Raw genomic sequence first — 19,658 nt, 5'->3', positions numbered from 1 at the left:
CATAGTTACGCAATACTATTACAGAAAGGCACAAATAATACCAATACTCGATAAAAAATAAAACACTTTCCATGGCAATCGCGTTAATTTTTATAACAACCACATGTGTAACGGAGTATGGAGGCTTTCTCTCGTTCGTCGGTCATGCACTCCTTTCGGCCATACTTACTTAAACTCCGTCACGCTCCAAGTACAGGAATCATGAATGAACAAATTGAATCCACGCCGATTTGTACAACCGACTTTCTTAGTCACTATGAATATTTATTGTCCACTCAAAGAAAGTCTTAGCTTAATTTGCTTCTGAAAGGTCTGCTTAAATAATTTACGAGCTGGGTTAGTTTCTGCAAGAGACATTAATTGGTATTCAAAGGCTCCCTTTTGAATCTCGTTGCATTCAATAGGTAGTACGTAAAATAAGATTCACATAATTTATTTTCATCTTTGCCACATCCAGTCGTATTTCAACTGTGGTCCAAAACTGCACTAAAAGTTCATCAATCGTGATGGTTTATCTACAAAGGTCAGTCGCCGATATTAGTGTACCATCGCTACGTACAATAGTCATCATGGCCTTCGCACCCGTCTCGCTGGCTGCCCCTTTTGTTTCAGCGCCCGCGAGCCTGACGGGACGCTGGTTTTGCCGCCAAAATACGTCAACGACACCAGAATTCATACGTTACCATCCGGCATGGGTCGCGAGGTCACATTTTAATTGTTTTTACATAATTGTTTCGCAAACACGATACGTGTGAATAGCCCATGTGTATGAACCCATTCATTTAATAATGCGGCCTGTCGTAACATCTTCAGCGTTAATCACACATTATTTGGTGGCTATTAACTCGTTTAAACAATAGATGTTACATTACAATGAGAAAAACATAACCTTGTCGTTATACTTTTACATTTGAATGTTACATAATTAGTGCTTGTCAAACGAAAGTGCCGATGTCAAGCACCCCATCGTATTAAGTTGCTAAAGTAAAATTATACACTTTTCCCATGTAAAAACTAGTTGTTTCATTACCTGCCTACCGGTTTTCCTCGCGTTGCTCAAGGAGTTAATCAAAAGTCCATTATCTACTGTTTCTTTGAAATCTATCATCAAAATCTAAAAATAAGAGCAATTTGTTACTTCGAAGACATATCTACATATCTGAGTTAGGCAAGATTATGTGCCAACGGAGGCAATACTTAGGCAGAACAAGACAATGAGATACGAGCAGTTAGCAAATGCTCAGCGTTAACTTCGTCTCCACGCGCTAGTTCCCTTACTAAGATACTAAGTGGTGATAACCCACTGACACCACGGACTTCACGGCATTTGTGTGAAAGAAAAAGTTTTCTTGTCATTGCGTGTATTATATCGATGTTTAATGACTGAGGACTTTAGAACTGTTGATGGCTTTCCATCTTGTGATGTCTTTTGGTTTTAATGGAGCTGGCATTCATGTTTCTTTAGGTAAAACATTAAAGTTTACCTGCTTATGGTAAAACTTGCATTAACTATTAAAAGCCTGCTATAAAAACACTTCGTACTTTTCATCATTTTCCGTTAGTAACAGTGATTATCGTCGTTCTTCGAAAACCTTTTCTTATTTTATTACACACTCATTAGTTTTTAACTTTCGCAGCTGCTTCAAAAGTTTACTTTGATATCTATTCAAAGACTAGATTTTACTTCACACATTGTCCGCAAAAGTGAAAATTATATCACCTTTCGACTTTTAAATATAACATTTACTGATCAAACTAACACCTGTCCATTTTCCAGGTGTCCGTGAAGTCACGTCGAGGGTTCAAATCTGTCAGCGAGGTGACACTTTCTCCGATAGAGCACGTGTCTTCCCACGGTGAAACCGTGCGAAGTGAGAAAATGGTCTCACCACCAACCAGCAACAAAGCCAGATGTGTCAGATGACTGAGTACAATGCATGCGAGGGTTACATCTCACCCGACGCGAGTCCGGTTAAAACCAGTTCAGTACAAATGCATCATAGGGTTCTGGTTGCTCCTGAACATTCTAGAAGTGGTGGTCGCCAACAGACCGCCCAGGTTTCTCATAGATGGGCAGTCAGAAATTGTTGTCAGGTTGAAAGAAGGACCTGATACACCAATCGGTAAGTGCAAAGCAATTTTCTGTAGTGTGACTCATTAATACCTAGTAGGTGTATTGAGGTAGGTATGTATGGATTAGGTAACCTACATTGAAGTGTCGACATTTGAAACTTCTCAAAAGTATCAATTAACGAAACCATATTGACGTGACGTGTGTTACTTCGACCTCAATGCGGACTTGCTCAACAAACTTGATCGGCTCATCAACAACTGCATAAGATTCGTCTTCAACCTGCGGAAGTACGATCATGTTTCTGAGTATAGGACGCAATTGAAATGGATGTCCAGTCGTCAGAGAAGATCGATGCGTGCCTTGACGACCCTTTACTCTTTACTTAACTCTCCTACTCCCCCCTCGTATCTAATTCCTCATTTTCAATACCGTTGCTCCGGTCATTCCAAAAATCTTCGCTCTTCTCACAATCTTCTTCTTCACTGTCCTTCTCATACCTCTGACACTATCCACTCTTCTTTTCACATTCAAGCTATTCTTCTGTGGAATGCGCTGCCCTTAGAAACCAGGAAGTCACTCAGCAAACAATCTTTCAAGAGTGCTGTGCGGAAGTACTTGCTTAAGAAATCGTTGGCAGAATCATCATCACAATAATTTATTGGTATATTATATGTATATATGTATGTATGTATGTATTTATTGTTATTTGTATTAATATTGTTGTATTTAATTAGTATTTAGTGTTTTATTTTCTAATGCACCTACCATGTTTTTCTCTGCATCACCCTAAGGTTGACTGGAAAGAATGCCTATGGCATTAAGTCCGCCTATGTAATATTTTTGTTGCATAAAGTTTAAATAAATAAATAAATATTCTGATACCGATTAATAACACCGATGTATTAATGTAATCGAATACCAAACACCTAATACCACCTCCCGAAAGCTCATTCAAAGTTGTACATTGCATGGCGTTTACGGTGAGACTCTGACAACCGGAAATTATTCACAATAGGGGAACAGGTAGAGTGGGGTTACCACGACAACTGGTGCAAACATGGGGAAGCCCTACCACTTTTGAAAGATCCCCTGTTCACTCCGCACTTAGGGCCCACCTAATCGTTGGATTACGTAACGATTAGTCAACTGAAATGTAACAAAGCGTGAAAGCCGTTAATATCAGATGGGGTTCCAATTTCAACGTTTTGATATTACAATGATAAAATGGCTGAACAGAGTAATTGCTGAATGACCATGCTCGATGAGTCACATCAATAGGAATTGCCCAATTTGTGCGAACAATGTCTGTAGGCGCGAAAAGTATTTTTTGATTTATAGGTAGTTGCAATAACTCTAGATTTAGTTTTTCTATTTGAGGCAGAAATACACTTTGACGTATTTAGTTTAATTTAAGCGGCAAAATAAAAGAAATTCTAAGAAAGCTAACGCTTTGAAATAGCTAACACAGCGAGCGCTATAAGTAGGTACTTAGAATGTGTTAGATAGATATTTAAGTACTTTTATTTTCTTAACTACTCTTCAAACAAGAACGGTAAACGGCGTAAATAGAGTGATCATGACATGTGTATGTTTAATTAAAAGTTAACCGTTATTTTAATTTCAGGTAGTCTAATATACCGGCTGAGGGGCGTTGACCCCGACGGAGATTCGTTACAATTTGGCATTAGAGACCAACTTGGTAGTGATATTTTAAGATTAGAAGCCATTTCATCCAACGAAGCTAATATTTATTTAGTTAAGGAATTAGATAGAGAGGTGAGTGCGAAACCTATTTATAAAAACAATAAGAAATAGTTTACAACTAGGGGAAAAATAACGACTTACCTTCTGTCCGTGGATTAACTGTTACCAAAATCGAACAATGTATTGATTCTCTTTATAGATAACTAAATCGTCAAACAAACCACATAAATATAATAATTTTCACAATACCTATTACTAATTTCCAGTTTCCACCAAAAGGAAATAAAATTAAATCATCTGTAACAATGAACCATCCATAGACCAGAATTATAATGGGTCAATGTCTTTTTAAATAAATATTTTATGTATTTAGATAAAAAAATAATTTACTATTCGGTAAATAAAATCTCTGAGAATAACAAAATATTATTTGCTGTTTTTTGTACTTAGTTAAAAGACTGAACAATTATTTAATTTTAATATACAGGTACTGGCACATTATGCTTAAAAAAATGTTTACCCGCCATTTAGCATCTTTAAAAATAAACTTTTTTTTATTTTTTTGGTGGACAAATGGCTTTCCTGTATTTTTTTTGATAAAAGTAGCCAGTAGCACGTATGCACAATCAAGGAGTCTGTTTAATAAAGGTGATAAAACTATGAAATAATTATATTTGCATATTTTTCTTTCCTCTTTTAGGTCCGCGATGAATATACTTTTGTGTTAACGCTGACTGATGGACATTTAGGCGATGGGAATTTTATAACACAAAGCTTCTTGTTGTTAGTCGAAGATGTGAACGACAACGAACCAATTTTCAAACCGTATCCATCTGCTATCACAGTAAAGGAGGATGCTTCTCCTGGAATTTTAACAACTGTCGAAGCAACTGATCTTGACGAGGGAGCTTACGGACAGGTATGGATTGTTTTTATTTTTACATTTATGCATGAAACCTCATAAAAAGCTTAAAAAAACACTAATGAACAAATAATGATAATGCAACCTTCGTAAATGCATCAACTGTCATTTGTTTGCATTGTCACTGTCAAGTGTCAATGTGACGTGAAAAAGATACGAATTTTGAAACCATAATACTTTGATTTGATAAAAATGTATTATAATCTCGAAAGAATAACTATTATTTTAGGTGCTATACCACTTACAAGAACTAGACGGAGACGTACAAAACTTCGCTGTGCAAACCGTGAATGGGAAGGGAGTGATCCGTTTAACCAACCGATTGGATTATGAAAGGAAGTCTTTGTATCAACTTCGGGTGCTGGCTGTGGACCGTGCGAATCAGGGCAGGGTTAATACTGGGACAGCTGCGATACTTGTGAAGGTCCAGGATGTGGAAGACCAACCTCCTGAGTTTGTTGTCGCCAGTCCTGTGACCAGGATAAGTGAAGATGCACCGATTGGGACCTCTGTTTTGCAAGGTATGATTTGTGGTTCAGATGAACATTTAGGTACCTAGCTAATCATTAATAAACTTGTAACAACTCACCAGAATTCTCAGTTCTAGTATTAACTGTCCTCATTCAAACTAGCTACAGGTTGCTACAGCAAAAAAAACAATGATCTAACAGCCAGTTTCTTCATCAAAAGTTAAAGCCAAAGTAAAAGTCAAAGTAATGTCTAAAGTAAAAGTAATGGTCAAATTCAATTTTTCTATTAGTTTTGCTGTCACTTTAGCCTTGAAAAAACGAATTTGACCATTACTTTTACTTTAGACATTACTTTAACTTTAACTTTTGATGAAGAAACTGGCCGTTATAGTTCGGCCATTCAGAGAATGCGTTCCTGACACGTCGCGATTGAACTGACGACGTAACTTTGCAATGGCGTTGCAGTTACGATAAAAATATTTTTGCTGGTTGTTTACCGTTTTAACAATTGAGGAGCATTAAAACAACATTATTATATCAATAATCAATGAATGTTATTACGTCGTCAGTTCAATCGCGACGTGTCAGGAACGCATTCTCTGAATGGCCGAACTATAGTAACTTAGACAGAATAACTAAAGTTATAGCTTCTAACAAACTCTTTCCAACTTTACAATGAATGCAATATATTACATTAAAACAAATAATCTTCTCTCTACTTCCAGTGCGAGCAATTGATGGTGACAGAGGCATCAACAATCGCATATCATATAGCATCATAGCCGGTGGAGAGGAGCACTTTGACATTGACAGCAGTTCCGGAGTTGTGTACACTGTTAACCAGCTTGATAGAGAAGACCCTAACAACAGCAATGGAGCTTACATATTGGAAATATTGGTAAATTTTCTTTTACATATTTTTGTAACAAACTTCTATGGTCTTAGTAATGATTACAGAGTTACATCAGAAATAAGACGGATTTATCATAGTAGTTCAAAGGCTAAATATTAAGTACATTACATATTTGTAATGAATAGTAAACCTTTTTCATGTCTAGAAATTGATGGTATTTAGTGAACTTTTATGATTCCTCCACAGTTTCACAGCTGACACTTTGAAGTATAAATAAAGACCTCTTGCTTATTGTTGAAATGTTCTCCAAAGGAACAGCAAAACTTTTCAACACAATCATTATTTATAATTTTATCATATTAAGAAAATACATATTATTTACACAGGCTACTGAAGAATCCCGTGCCATATCTCCAATGCCCAGTGCCACCACCGAGGTGACAGTAATAGTAACGGATGTAAACGATGAAACTCCTCGATTCAGGAATGACAGATATGTTGGTGAAGTGCTGGAGAACGCACAGCAGAATACACCCATCACGTTCCTGCAAGATGCCATCCCTGAGGTCTTTGATTATGATCAGGTAATTGTCTCATTGTAAATTTTTTTAGCTACATGGGATAGTATGCCAAAAGTTATTCTGGTAATACTGTCTGCATTCTAGAAAATGCTGACATTAATCGAATTTTTTTACATGTTTAATAACATAGGTTAATTGATAATCTTCGTTATCTACAATTTTGGTCGAGATTTTTCGGTATTTATGTTGTCTGTGCATGAGATTTAATCTTAATTCCTTCAATATTTATATGTTAAATTACCTAAATCTTTATTTCCAGGGTAAAAACGGTACATTCGAGCTATACCTGAGTGGAGATCACGGCGTGTTCGACGTGACGCCGTTCAAAGGCATCAATGAGGCTTCCTTCCTCATCAGAGTCAATGATGCATCCTTCTTGGATTACGAGAAGGTCACTGTCATGAATTTCAGTCTAGTCGCCAAAGAAATTGTTACCAAAGATCCTAAAATGAGGTAAGAAGAAAAACAGAATATCTGCTAAATTAATTTATCTTGTGACACCAATTATTATGCAGGTAGTATGCAATAAACACTAAGACACTACACTACCATTTATTTTAAAAAATATATTATGTACTATTGTTATTTATTTTATTTTAATAAAACAATGCCTGAAATGTTGCGATGCCCCATTATTCTCCTAGAATTCTTATACGCCACAATTAGATCAAATATTTAGGAAGTACTTGTACTGTATTTTTTGTATTCTCTCAAATTCCAGCATAGTGCCAATAGTAGTCCACATAAAGGATGAGAACGACAACTTCCCGGAGTTCACAGAGTCTCTATACACAGTGTCAATACCTGAGAACTGTGGTGTTGGCACGACGGTCGCCTGGGTGCAGGCACTTGACCAGGACTCGGATAATTATGGCACGAGGGGGATTAGATATACCAGCCTTGGTGGGAGTATTGCTAATTTGTAAGTATTATTAATATTGCTGGATAATAACCAATTGGTCAGTCTTTGGTATTGTTTGGTTATTACCCCTTTTTTGATAATGAGGGAATAGAGATTGCACCTGTATCTGTGCTAATGCTTGAGCGCTATAATATGTACTGTGCAGCTGCCTGATATCCTTCCATGAGAACAGCCGCCGTGACCAAAATTGGCTTTGAACGCCATTATTATGATATTTTAAACATCTGTCAAGACCATATCATAATCATATTTCATCTATATGCAAATATTACTCATTAATTTTCAGGCTAAACTTAAACCCAATATCAGGAGTAATAACAGTGAAGCAAGCTGGCGGTGACAGTTTTGACCGCGAGCTAATTTCCCGCCATTATCTGACAGTTGAGGCTCGCGACGATTTAGGCAAAGGCAACAGGAATACAGCCCAGCTCATCATTAACATAGAGGATGTTAACGATAACGCTCCGATGTTTCTGGCCAATAAGTATGAAGCTAGGCTGCTTGAAAATGAAAAGCAGTTTGAGAACCCACTCGTGCTTGAAGCTAGGGATTTGGATTTGAATGGTATGTTTTATATTGGTGATTTTTATTATTTTAAATTGAAACATCTTTCAATTTAAAATTATCAGGTGCAAGAAAAATAAGTGACTTTCTAATGATAGTCAAGAATATTAACTATTATTTTGTCTACCGTTACAAAACTACAAGTTATTTATAAATGGGGAAAATTAACTAAATTTATTTTTAAACTGCAACATCAAGACCTTTTCTCACGCCATCTTTTGCTATTTCCAGGTACAAAAAACAGCCATATAGAATACTCTATAGTCAGTGGAGATTATAAGAACAACTTTACAATAGATCCGAACTTGGGCATCATCACGCCAGTCGGAGGATTGGACTTTGAACAGATACCAGGGGATAACAGTAATCTAAGACCCATACATCTTACGGTGAGTACTACCTATTAGTAGTCAGCCAGCCAAAATAATAAAGTGGTTTATACTTCGTCATGTGGTATTAGGATATTTGAAAAAATTACTTAGGTATTACTGAAAATAATTTACTGTGTACTAAAAAAAGGCATGAGTTGTGTTATTTTTGCTAGAAATAGCATAGCATTGGTTTGACAATTGATGCAAAAATTATAAAATATTGAATAGTCCCTTTTCCAGCCCTTTTTAACCGACACCTAAAAAGGTTCTCAAACGGGATTTTTTTTTTCGTTATAACAATTTAAATACCTACCTACATCTCTACTCGCCTTAACTTATATAATTTCCTCCATATATCAGGTCCGCGCCCGTGACTTCGGCGAGCCGTCCCTGTCATCGACAGTTCCAGTGACAATCTATATACAAGACGTGAACGATCACGCGCCGCTCTTCCAACAGATGATGTACAAGAGATCCATTCCCGAAGACATGCCTGGCGGGACCAGTGTGCTGGAGGTACATGCGTACTCGAAAATCATTTGTTGAAACTAGGCTAATTAATTAATTACTTTGCCCTGTCAAAAATGCAAAAGCACCCCAAAAAGCCCCGTTTTTCAAATTGTTTTGTGTTTTGGCTGAAAAGAAGCCTATTTTATCGTTTAAGAACCGTATACAAGGTAAACAACAGTTATATTACATTTAACATTGAAGATGAGATGAGCAACAAAAATGTTGCTGGAAACAAGTACTTTGGCTTTTATTATGAACTTTGCAACAAGTGCAGTGCAGCAATTTTTTGATGTATTTTGATTATATTTATAGACGTCAAAGTCAAATCGTTTCGTAACCCTTTACCAGCACTTTGAATGAATGATAGATAAGTAGACAAAAGTAGCTTCCTATGGAAATAACATAAAAAAAAATAATACTTATTGTTAAAGGGTATTTTGTATGGATAAAAAGCAGCTAGTATTTACTACTATTTTTGTCACTTTTCAGGTGAAAGCCCGCGACGCGGACGGGTCGTCGCCGAACAACCGCGTGGTGTACCGCATACAGCGCGGCGCCAGCGACAAGTTCGTCATCGACTCCCGCTCCGGCCTCGTGTCCGTCGCCAACGGCTCCACGCTAGACCCCGACAGGACCACGCCCAAGAATCATAGATATACTCTTACTGTGGTACGTGCACAAAAAATGTATTGATTTCAATGAGTGACTAAAAATAGGTATATGCTGACAAAACTGGACCGACGGAAAAGGGTCGTGATGGTCTATGCGTGATATATCTCTCTGACTCACGGCAGACTAGATCGGTTTAGATTTTAATCTCACAAAAATACAAATTTCACACAAGTTTTCTAAAATCGGATAGATTGACGGTCCTTCCCAATATTCTATCAATCAATCTGTTGATTTTGATATTAGCCGGTTAACCCCATAGAAATAATATGACCCGATGTCTATATTTCATAGTTGACCTGTACCTATCTTTATACATATTCCTCACAAGGTCCCAAAGACCTAATTATTAATTATAGAAAAAAAAAACTGTGGTAACACTGTTATTTTATTCCTCTAGGTGGCAATAGATGGCGGTATAGGCGATCAGCAACTGAGCGCGGCAGTGTTAGTGAACATCACCATAGTAGACGTGAATAACAAGCCGCCCATGCTCGTCGAACCTGGCACTATCACTGTTAGGGAGAATACTCAGGTGATTAAACGTTCATTGTTGTAAAATAGTAGCTTTCACCCATGGTTTCACTCGCGTCCCGAGAGATTTACATACTACAAGTATCCAGATCTAGATAAAAATATTCTATGTTTGTCTGCTGGATCTAACCTACCTCAATTTTTCAATTTTTAATCTGATTAGACTAGGATCCGATGCCCACATAATTGGAAAAGTCAATATATTCTTTTTTTAAGTATTAAAAAAAGTAATATATTGACTTTTCATGTGTCATTATTAAATAATAATAATTGAATTTGAAAAAATAAAAAACTATTCCATGATAATCCGGATATTTAATTAAAGTATTTATGTTTAAAAAACTTACAGTATTCATAATATATTTTAACTAATTCTCTATCAATGAAACATTGGAAAAGATACTTAGAATTAACACTTAATATCTTTCCAAACATTAAAATATGTCACCAATTTCGGCAAAGTATTCCATAATCTAATTCTCCCACTTTAGGTAGGAACACAAATCTACCAAGCGGCAGCCCACGACCCGGATGAGCAGCCAGTGCTACGCTACGCCATAGACAAAGCCACCAGTGTTGCCAGGAACGAGGACGGCATACCCCTAGCATTGACGGAGTATGATTACCTTTCTCTATGGGACTTGAATGCCGTGGATGGAACTTTGAAGGTGGTGAGGTAAATAGATATGTTGTTTGTTTTTCAAGATTTATAAATTTTAGCACATATCAGCTATTAAAAGCTTGAGCTATTTATTTGTTCTTAAGTAAGTCGTGACTGTATGTACTTTTAATACAAACAAATGTGAAGCCCCTATATCTCACTTTAGAAGCGACGTATCTCCTAATAAATACAAATTGCTGTCAGTTCCAGCAAGATTGATATAGCAGAATGCTTTGATTTGTCGGTCAATATCGCGCAGACTATAACATTAATTTCTTTCCAACCAGGCTTTTAGACCGCGAAAAGCTCGAGATTGTAAAACTAGTATTAACAGTAGAAGACATGGCAGCCATAGACGGGGGTCCAAAACAAACTGCCTCAGCTACTCTCACGATTATCATAGACGATGAGAATGATAACAACCCCGTGTTTAGAAAACCCTTGTATAAAACCTCTATTACTGAAAACTCGAAGAATGGAGTCAATATTGCTACAGTTATAGCTGATGATGCCGATAAGAATAAGAGTATGAGCTATTTTATTGAAGGTGAGTTTTTGTAAGCATAACCTGTGATATTAATGATATTTAAGATTCTACGCTGAACCTATGCCCTAGATTTCCTTTTTTGCACCGGAAATATAAAAAAATAAAATAAGCTGACTAACATTAACTGCTAGTGGTTTTAAGAATCTATTTAATGATTTTAAGACTTATAACTTCGTAAGACATATTTTATTATTTCTATGGAAAACCGCAGAAAACCAGATAGCTTTGAAATCACCTTATTTAAAAATAAAAATGACTGAAAATCGTGTTCACTGTGACTTAAGTTCATGAGGTAAAATTTTAAAACCTTTGCCACGACATGTTGTATTCTTTCAACCTACAGGTCGCGAAGAGCTATTAAGCCTAGTTCACATGGACAGCAAGACGGGTGAAGTGGTAGTGGCGAGTAAGATAGACCATGAGGTGTATCCGTGGATCAATCTCACGGTCAAAGCTGTGGACAGCGGGGTGCCGCCACGGTATTCCGTTGTGGATTTATTTATTCAGGTAATTTTATGATATAAAAAAATATTATTAAAATGTAACTTATATGTTTAAAAATAAATAAATGAAAAAATATAATTATTAGGTACATGTAATTGTCACCGATTTATATGAAACTTATTGGGCAAGTAGGCGTGTAGATTGAACTCTTAAACTGTTATAGCATCTGAGCTACTTTTTATCCTGGTACAGCATGTACGAATTCCCTCAGGACGCGAAACAAAAAAATCTAACTTTAAAAACCTAGTAGGTATTAAGTTTTATAAGTAAACTTACTTAATGTAACATTGAAATAGCTGCTCATGAATCATGTAGGTAATTGTTGTCACGTTTATATTATGGGTGTATTATGTAACTCTAAATGAGGAAAATAACAAATGTGTGCACCTAACTGAGTACATTAAGTGCATTCCATTTAGGTTCTATAAATGCTATAGATATAATACGACTATAGGTGTAGATATAGTGTACTTGAAATACATGGTTTGCATTATACCAGAATATACTGATTACATAATATAACTCAATACCTAAACAGAGATAATATAACAAGGAAAAAAAAATAGTCTAATGTTTTTTTATTTTTATATCCAAAAATCGCATTTGCTCACCATGCTTATAATTTTAGGTGTTAGATGAGAATGACAACAACCCCGTATTCGAGTCATCATCGTTCGAGTATCGAGTAAAAGAGGATGTAGAACCGGGGACTACTATAGCAAATATACTGGCACGAGACGCCGACTCGGGAGAGTTTGGGAAGATCACGTATTTGCTCGATCGCATGTCTACGCAGGTAACAAACTGTTTATAAACTGTTAGTTTATAGTTTTAATATAAAAAGAGGTTGAGCGGTGTGGACACTTCCACATGAGGGAGTTCGTAGTGGGAATAGATAATAGAGTATATAAGTGAAAACAAGGGAGTGCGGAAGAAATTACATACGCAAGAATATAAGGGGAGTACATAAGCGAGAATATTAGAGAGGACATTGGGGAATACAGAAAAGAGTATTGTAGGATACATTTATACTCAGGTATGCATCTTTTGATGTTCACCGATTTCTTCATCAAATTATAGACGCATTAATAACACAAGTTATAGTTTTTTTTTTTTAACTGTCCCATTTATATTAAAATATAAGATTTAATTACGTCCTAATTTTGCATTTAACACCAAAGGATTTAAAAAATTCTTTAACTCAAAATATCTCTCCACAGGGAAAATTCCTAATAAACGCAGAGACAGGCGCGCTAACTGTCTCAGACTGGCTGGACAGAGAGACACAGCCGACATACAACCTTGTCATTGAAGCCTGGGATAACTACCAGTTCGGATACCTCAGCGGGGAGAGCAGGAATGCTTTCAAGCAAATTGTGTAAGTTAAATATCATTTTAAGGAGTTGACGTAAAGGGTGATACATGTAGGCGAATTAATAAATTTTGTAATCAGAAAAACTGAAGTTTATTTTTGAACACTACACTACGGTGTAGAAGTTGCGAAGTAAATGTTCTTGGAACTTATTACACAATAAGGATCGGAGAGAAAAATAACCGGCTATTTATGGGAGCTTTGTGACTACTATAGTAACTTTTACATATTATAGTTTCTCTTGTGCAACCGTCAAAAATAGAAGTTACAAGTTTGGCATGTGAAACTGCTTTGGACTTCTTAACAGCTAAATATTTTTCTACAATCAGGATAATACTGGGTGAAATTAATTAAACGTTTAAATAAATCAATTTTTATTTTCTTTTTGTTTATGTATTGTAATATTCCCCACTGAATCCCTATAACATTCCTCAGCGTCTATATAGAGGATGTCAACGACAATCCTCCGATATTACACGTGCCATCGGACTGCACGACTATAACGGAATTCCACAATTATCGGGAGCCGATCGTGTCGGTGTCGGCGACCGATGCGGATGACAACTCCGCCCCTAATGGACGGGTGCAGTTCCATCTAGTTGGAGGAAAAGGACATGGTATGTATTAGTTACATTTATGCATATAATTTTTTATAGCTCTTTGACGGTAGCGGATTTTCCGCTTAACAACTCTCGCATGGCTTAAAAATCGACGCCCGAACTCTTGCCACAGAGTGTTTGCTGCTCGGAATGCGTCGCGCATAACAAAACTAAATGGTATACGCGCGATAAAATCCGCTACTGTAAAACCCGTTATTAGTCGATATTCCGCATAGCCTCTGATATTGTTCAAATTGTAGGTATCTTTTAGACTTTACCTATTTCTTTCCTAAATACATTTTTTCCCACAGATCTATTCCGCTTCGAGCAAGTGGGAGGCGACGCGAACACAGGGCGACTTTTCGCTCGGCAATCGCTCAAAGATCGCTTCGGTAACTACACACTGGTTGTCGAAGCGAGAGACTTGGGCATCCCGCCCAATGTTGTGAGAGGAGAGCTGAAGTTGTGTGTGACTGATTATAACGATCATGCACCAGTGTTTGTGCATCCACCTCAGAATGTCACCATTAAAGTACCTGAGGTAAGATAGTGGAACATAGTTTCAATCTGCTTTCCCTCTTCCCTGTACGGTTAATTATCTGGCTCGCCGTTTCGCAACTGTTTTGCTAGTCGGCTTTCAGTCTGGCCAGGTGTAGCTGAACACCATTGTTTGAGCCTGACTTTTTAACGCAATTATTGTCGTACATGCGGGAAGAGGGCAGTGGCCCACATGCTCCTACTTTTACTTGGAATTAAGTTGTAGACCGCCATCAAGTTCTTCAAGAAGTTTACAGTTTAGTTTTATACATACTATCCCTTCCTACGCCCACACCATTTAAGGTTTTATCTTCAAAATCTGTTTATTTACCCTAGAACGCGACAATAGGCAGTGTGGTAGTAGAGGTCCGAGCTATAGACGCAGATATCGGACCTAACGGCGCGGTGCGGTACCGCCTGAGACAGGACGCGGCGGCTGCTTGGAGAACCTTCGCTGTTCACGCCACCAGCGGAGCCCTGAGAGTCACGCAGCCCTTGGATAGGGATAAGCAGACTACGTATCAGGTATGTAAGATTCAGACATTGCTGTGTAGTTTTCTGAAGAAAAAGCAAAAAAATATGGGGGACATTTAAAAATTTATTAAAAAAAAAAAAAAAACAAAAACCAAGGTCAGAAAGTCCCAAGTTTCCTTATAAAAAGTAATAAAAAGATTCAATTTTTAATTTGATTTGTTCTTTCTGATATTCTACCTCTTGACAACTGATAGAAAGTAGGAATAGATTTTGTAGCAGAAGGAGTTCCGAGTTCCGATGCACATTTTTGAAGGCCATTGATAACAAACGCGGTATTTTATCGATCAAAGACAAAATAACCTAATATTAGATTGCATGACTCAACTCAACGAAAATAAATAACTGATGTTATACACACAGTATTGTGTATTTATCAGGCATTACCAGGTAGTACAAAAATAACACCAAATGTATAAATAATTTGAAAACAATATAATTAATCATCATTACTACTGTTTCTGCCAAAACGCGGTCGACGGTTGACTGACTTATTTCTGGTTTTACGTCTTATTTTATTAACGTTGATCGCAGTTGATGACGTCAGCGTGTGACGTCAATCGATACTATCTACTACCGATAACCTGATGCTACACTTGTTTTCCGGATCAATACTTTTAATTTATGTAAAAGTAGTTAATTTCCTTTGTTTCTTACTTACATAACGCACACACTCGAACTCTGCTAATAAAAGAATTTATGCAGTAGCTAAAATTATAATTTTACATTGTTTTTACAAGTCATTATGCAAAAGAATCAGTTCCCTTTGTTTTTTATTCGATTAGGTAATTTAAAATTGCATATTCGAAAGTTGAATGTAAAGTTACTGGTTTCAGGTCCTTGATTTTAAAAATAATAAAAAGCTTTTATCTTTAGAACAAAACTTATTTCGCCTCACACCGTTAATTGTGTTTATTTTTAAATAAACCCTTATTCCCACAGCTGAGAATAGAAGCCTACGACCTCGGTCTGCCGACCCCTCTAAGTTCGGACCTAGACCTTACGATATACGTGCAAAACGTCGACAACTACCGGCCTAGGTTCCCCAACAGACATATTCACATTAACTTTACGGAGAACGCTCCAAACAACGGTTTGTACTTGCCGAGCGTTATAGAAAGGGATGAGATAGACAGAGGAGATGAACCGGTGTTGCCAGTATGTTATTATATTGTTGCTGGCGACGACGGTGCCGTTTTTGAGCTGCAAAGGAGCACGCATAGGTAATCATTTGCATTTTTTTTTATTAAATTAATTGGTGCAATGATTTGTCATTTATTTTTGATGACCTTTGTGGAAATCCTATGTTGTTAAACTGACCTATGTAAAAGTATTTTTATAAAAGATTATACTATAATTTTTACTATGTTGGCAAGACAATATTTATTATGCCTAATATTTGTTGCAAAAGGCCATAGTTAACGAGGACATAAAGTACCCACCTAAGTAAGGAAATTAAGTACCTGCCCACCTTGGTGCTATATGCAAAACCTAACTAGTCATCATTTTCAGACTCTCAACCCAAAAACCGTTAGACCGCGAAGAGAAAGCAGAATATTCGCTCACTATCCTAGCGACAGAGGACTGTTTGACTGTACCTAAGTATGACGAAGAAGTAGACCGCATCAGTACCCTGACCGTCCATGTTATAGTCAACGATGTGAATGATAACGCTCCTATGTTTACCAACAAGATATTCACAGGTGGAATCACTACTGAAGCCGATTTTGGAATTGAGTTTATGCATGTCAAGGTACTGTCCTATTGTTGTTAGAATAAATGATTATTGTTATCGTGATTTTTTTATCTTTCATTGTTTGTTTCTTTGAAACAGCATGTTAAGCAACCTAAGAATAGAATTAGATCAAAGAAGCTTATTAGGATACCGTTTATTTTAATACCGTTTTTTTGCCTGCCATTTCAAATTCTACAATACTTACTCAAATAAAAGTTTTAGCTTTGTGTATTCGTAGCAAATATCTCATTACCCCGAACCTACAAAATGCTTAAAAAATCTGATTACAAAGAATTCCATCGATCTTACGGTTTGATTTTGTTTTAGGCCATAGATCTAGATGAAGACGAGAACGCTAAGATAAGTTACTATCTGATTGGCGACGTAAAGGAAACGTTAACGGAAGGCCTCGAGAACTTGGCCGTGTCGCCGTTTCTAGTCAACGTTGAAACCGGTGCAGTTTCTCTCAACTTCGACCCGCAGAAGGGAATGAAAGGATATTTCGATTTTAAGGTATAGTAAAATTATATAGAAACCCATTATTGACAATTTGAATGTTCATATACTTATTTTGCAAACCTTGCGTGAAGTTGTAAGCGCCTGTCAAAAATAAAACAGCTACCCGTAATGGCCGCGCGCATGCGTTTTGGTGACAATCTTTTACGCCGCGCAGTTGCAAATCAATAACGTCGAATAATAAATAGCTCGATGTTCACATGCTGGGGACCAATTATAAACCGTTTTAGTTTTCCTTATTATTTTATCTTGCCACATCGATGCTATGATTACCTTCGTATTGATAAAATGACTTCCTCAACGTCATCCGCGTTGGAACCTTTGATAACATGCGCTATTATCATTGAATAAAATACCTAATACCTATTCTTATTGGTACTTCATCAGTTCAATTTCATACTTACGTGTTTGAAAATGATAACACAGCAGGAGTACTTACTTTATTCTAGAACAATCTTTTTATACAGAACCGGAAGTCTAGCTTGGAAAACGAATGTATCTGAATATGATAACGAAGGGTCATTGGCCTTTAACCCTAAAATATATTCTGGCATCAAGTTGAATTGACATGCTTCCGACGTAAACCTATAAATATTGTTCCAGGTGTTGGCAAATGACACCGGCGGGCTACAAGACGAAGCTCACGTATTCATCTATTTACTTCGCGAAGACCAACGTGTTCGTTTCGTCCTTCGGTCGCACCCATCAGAAATACGTGACAAGATACACTTATTCCGCGAACGATTGGCGCAAGTCACGGACTCCGTCGTAAATGTTGACGATTTGAGAGTCCACGAAAATAAAGACGGCTCAGTAGACAATACAAAGACGGATTTGTACCTACATCTTGTGAATGGACAAGATCATTCGGTACTCGAAGTTGAACAAGTACTTAAATTGGTGGATAAGAATATTGAGCAGTTGGATGATTTATTCAAGGTATATCATTGTTTGGATAAGTAACTGGCAATAGATTCAAGGATGTAGTATAAAACAATGCTCACTTAAAATTTATTCTAATTACGTCTCCAATAAGTCTGGAGACGCAATTATTATTATAAATGGGAAACATAGTATGTATACTAAAAGGAAAATCGTTGCATTTTTCTTCTACCTCCATTATGATTTATGTTTCAACCCACATTTTTAGTATCTCAAAATAACACCAACTTATTTCGTAGGAATTCAACGTGCTAGACACGCAGCCGGCGGAGTACCAGCCACTAACAGCGGAGACGCTTTCGTCCAACCAGACAGTGTTCTGGCTGGTTTGGACGACATTATTCCTGTCTGTACTACTGGTACTCACTATCATGATGTGCCTCTCGCAGCGAGCTGATTATGTGAGGAGGCTGAAGGCTGCTACAGCCACGGCTTACTGTAAGTAGTAGTGTGGGTGATATGCATTTAAATAGCACCTACTACAAAGAAAATATTCTATCTTTTTGTTAACATAATACTTTATGTTCACAGCATCACCGACGCCAGGAGAATCGGACATGACCATCCGCAGCTCAGGCGGCCGCGTACCCAACACAAACAAACACAGTACAAAGGGATCCAACCCAATATGGCTCCACGCTTACGAAAACGACTGGTACAAGTCAGAAGATCAACTCAGTCGGTCAGAACGAGACTCGCTCGATGAAAACGCCGTGGACCAAGATTTATCCAATGAAAAACCGTATTTCATAACCACTGGAGCTTTCCCGTCCATAGAATCCAACGAGACCGAACCCCAAACTAACCAAGCGAAATACGACTTTTACCAACAGTTAGAACAAATGAAAAACGCTAAAAATATGGAAACGACTGAATTATAATCATTAGTGTTATGTGTAATTATAAGTTTTGATAATTATGTGCCTTTGTAAATTATGTACCTCCATTATTTTCTGAATAAATTTTGTAATTATATGAGCTAAGGACAAACCTTTTACTACAAGCTTGAAGTTTTATTTTACCCTTCACTTGCATGACGTACCGATTGTGATGATTTGATGAATAAGAACAATGGCAATGCCAATTCTCTTAAATGCGAAAGTAAAATTCGTTTGTTTGTTACGCTTTCACGGTCAAACCACTGAACCGATATAGATGAAAGTTATGGAAGAAGTAAATACTTTAGTACATTCATGCTCAAAAAGTAAACTTAGATCCCAATCAACTCAGAAAATGAAAAACTTTCCAATTTACTATATAAATCTACATCTTTACTAAAGAGGAAACATTTTTTGGTTTGTATGATTCTGAAACTAAGTACTGATAAGATTTGAAAAAAGTTAATTTATTGGAAAGCTTAATTTTATTTTGTCCGGATACGGGAATAATTCCTCCGGAACGCGGGTGAATCCCGCAGGAAACAACTAATATCTTATAAACGACGGATGACTATAAGTAGTAAAGAAGTCATTACATTATTTACTCAAGAGTGTATATTATACACTCTTGAGTAAATAGCAAGAGTGCATATTTATATTAC

At 36.9% G+C, this 19,658-nt stretch overlaps 1 protein-coding gene across 1 annotated transcript; it reads left to right on the top strand.

Moving 5' to 3' along the window:
- Positions 1-1,933: 1,933 nt before the first annotated feature.
- On the top strand, positions 1,934-19,197 carry LOC124629651 (cadherin-23). Its single transcript, XM_047163152.1, has 27 exons — positions 1,934-2,123; positions 3,699-3,850; positions 4,479-4,697; positions 4,930-5,221; positions 5,896-6,068; positions 6,410-6,607; positions 6,864-7,057; positions 7,326-7,526; positions 7,813-8,090; positions 8,322-8,479; positions 8,822-8,977; positions 9,461-9,640; positions 10,041-10,175; positions 10,666-10,850; positions 11,123-11,382; positions 11,726-11,889; positions 12,515-12,682; positions 13,107-13,264; positions 13,694-13,875; positions 14,169-14,398; positions 14,731-14,919; positions 15,868-16,148; positions 16,438-16,678; positions 16,988-17,173; positions 17,780-18,115; positions 18,358-18,556; positions 18,650-19,197. The coding sequence occupies exons 1-27, from the start codon at positions 1,934-1,936 to the stop codon at positions 18,997-18,999; spliced, it is 5,655 nt and encodes a 1,884-aa protein (XP_047019108.1). The 3' UTR covers positions 19,000-19,197.
- The last annotated feature ends 461 nt before the right edge of the window (positions 19,198-19,658 follow it).

The sequence above is a fragment of the Helicoverpa zea genome, chromosome 4, assembly GCF_022581195.2.
Source record: "Helicoverpa zea isolate HzStark_Cry1AcR chromosome 4, ilHelZeax1.1, whole genome shotgun sequence".
Classification (NCBI taxonomy): Eukaryota; Metazoa; Arthropoda; class Insecta; order Lepidoptera; family Noctuidae; genus Helicoverpa; species Helicoverpa zea.
The sequence above is the reverse complement of the archived record's forward strand: the minus strand, read 5'-3'. Positions and strand labels throughout refer to the sequence as shown.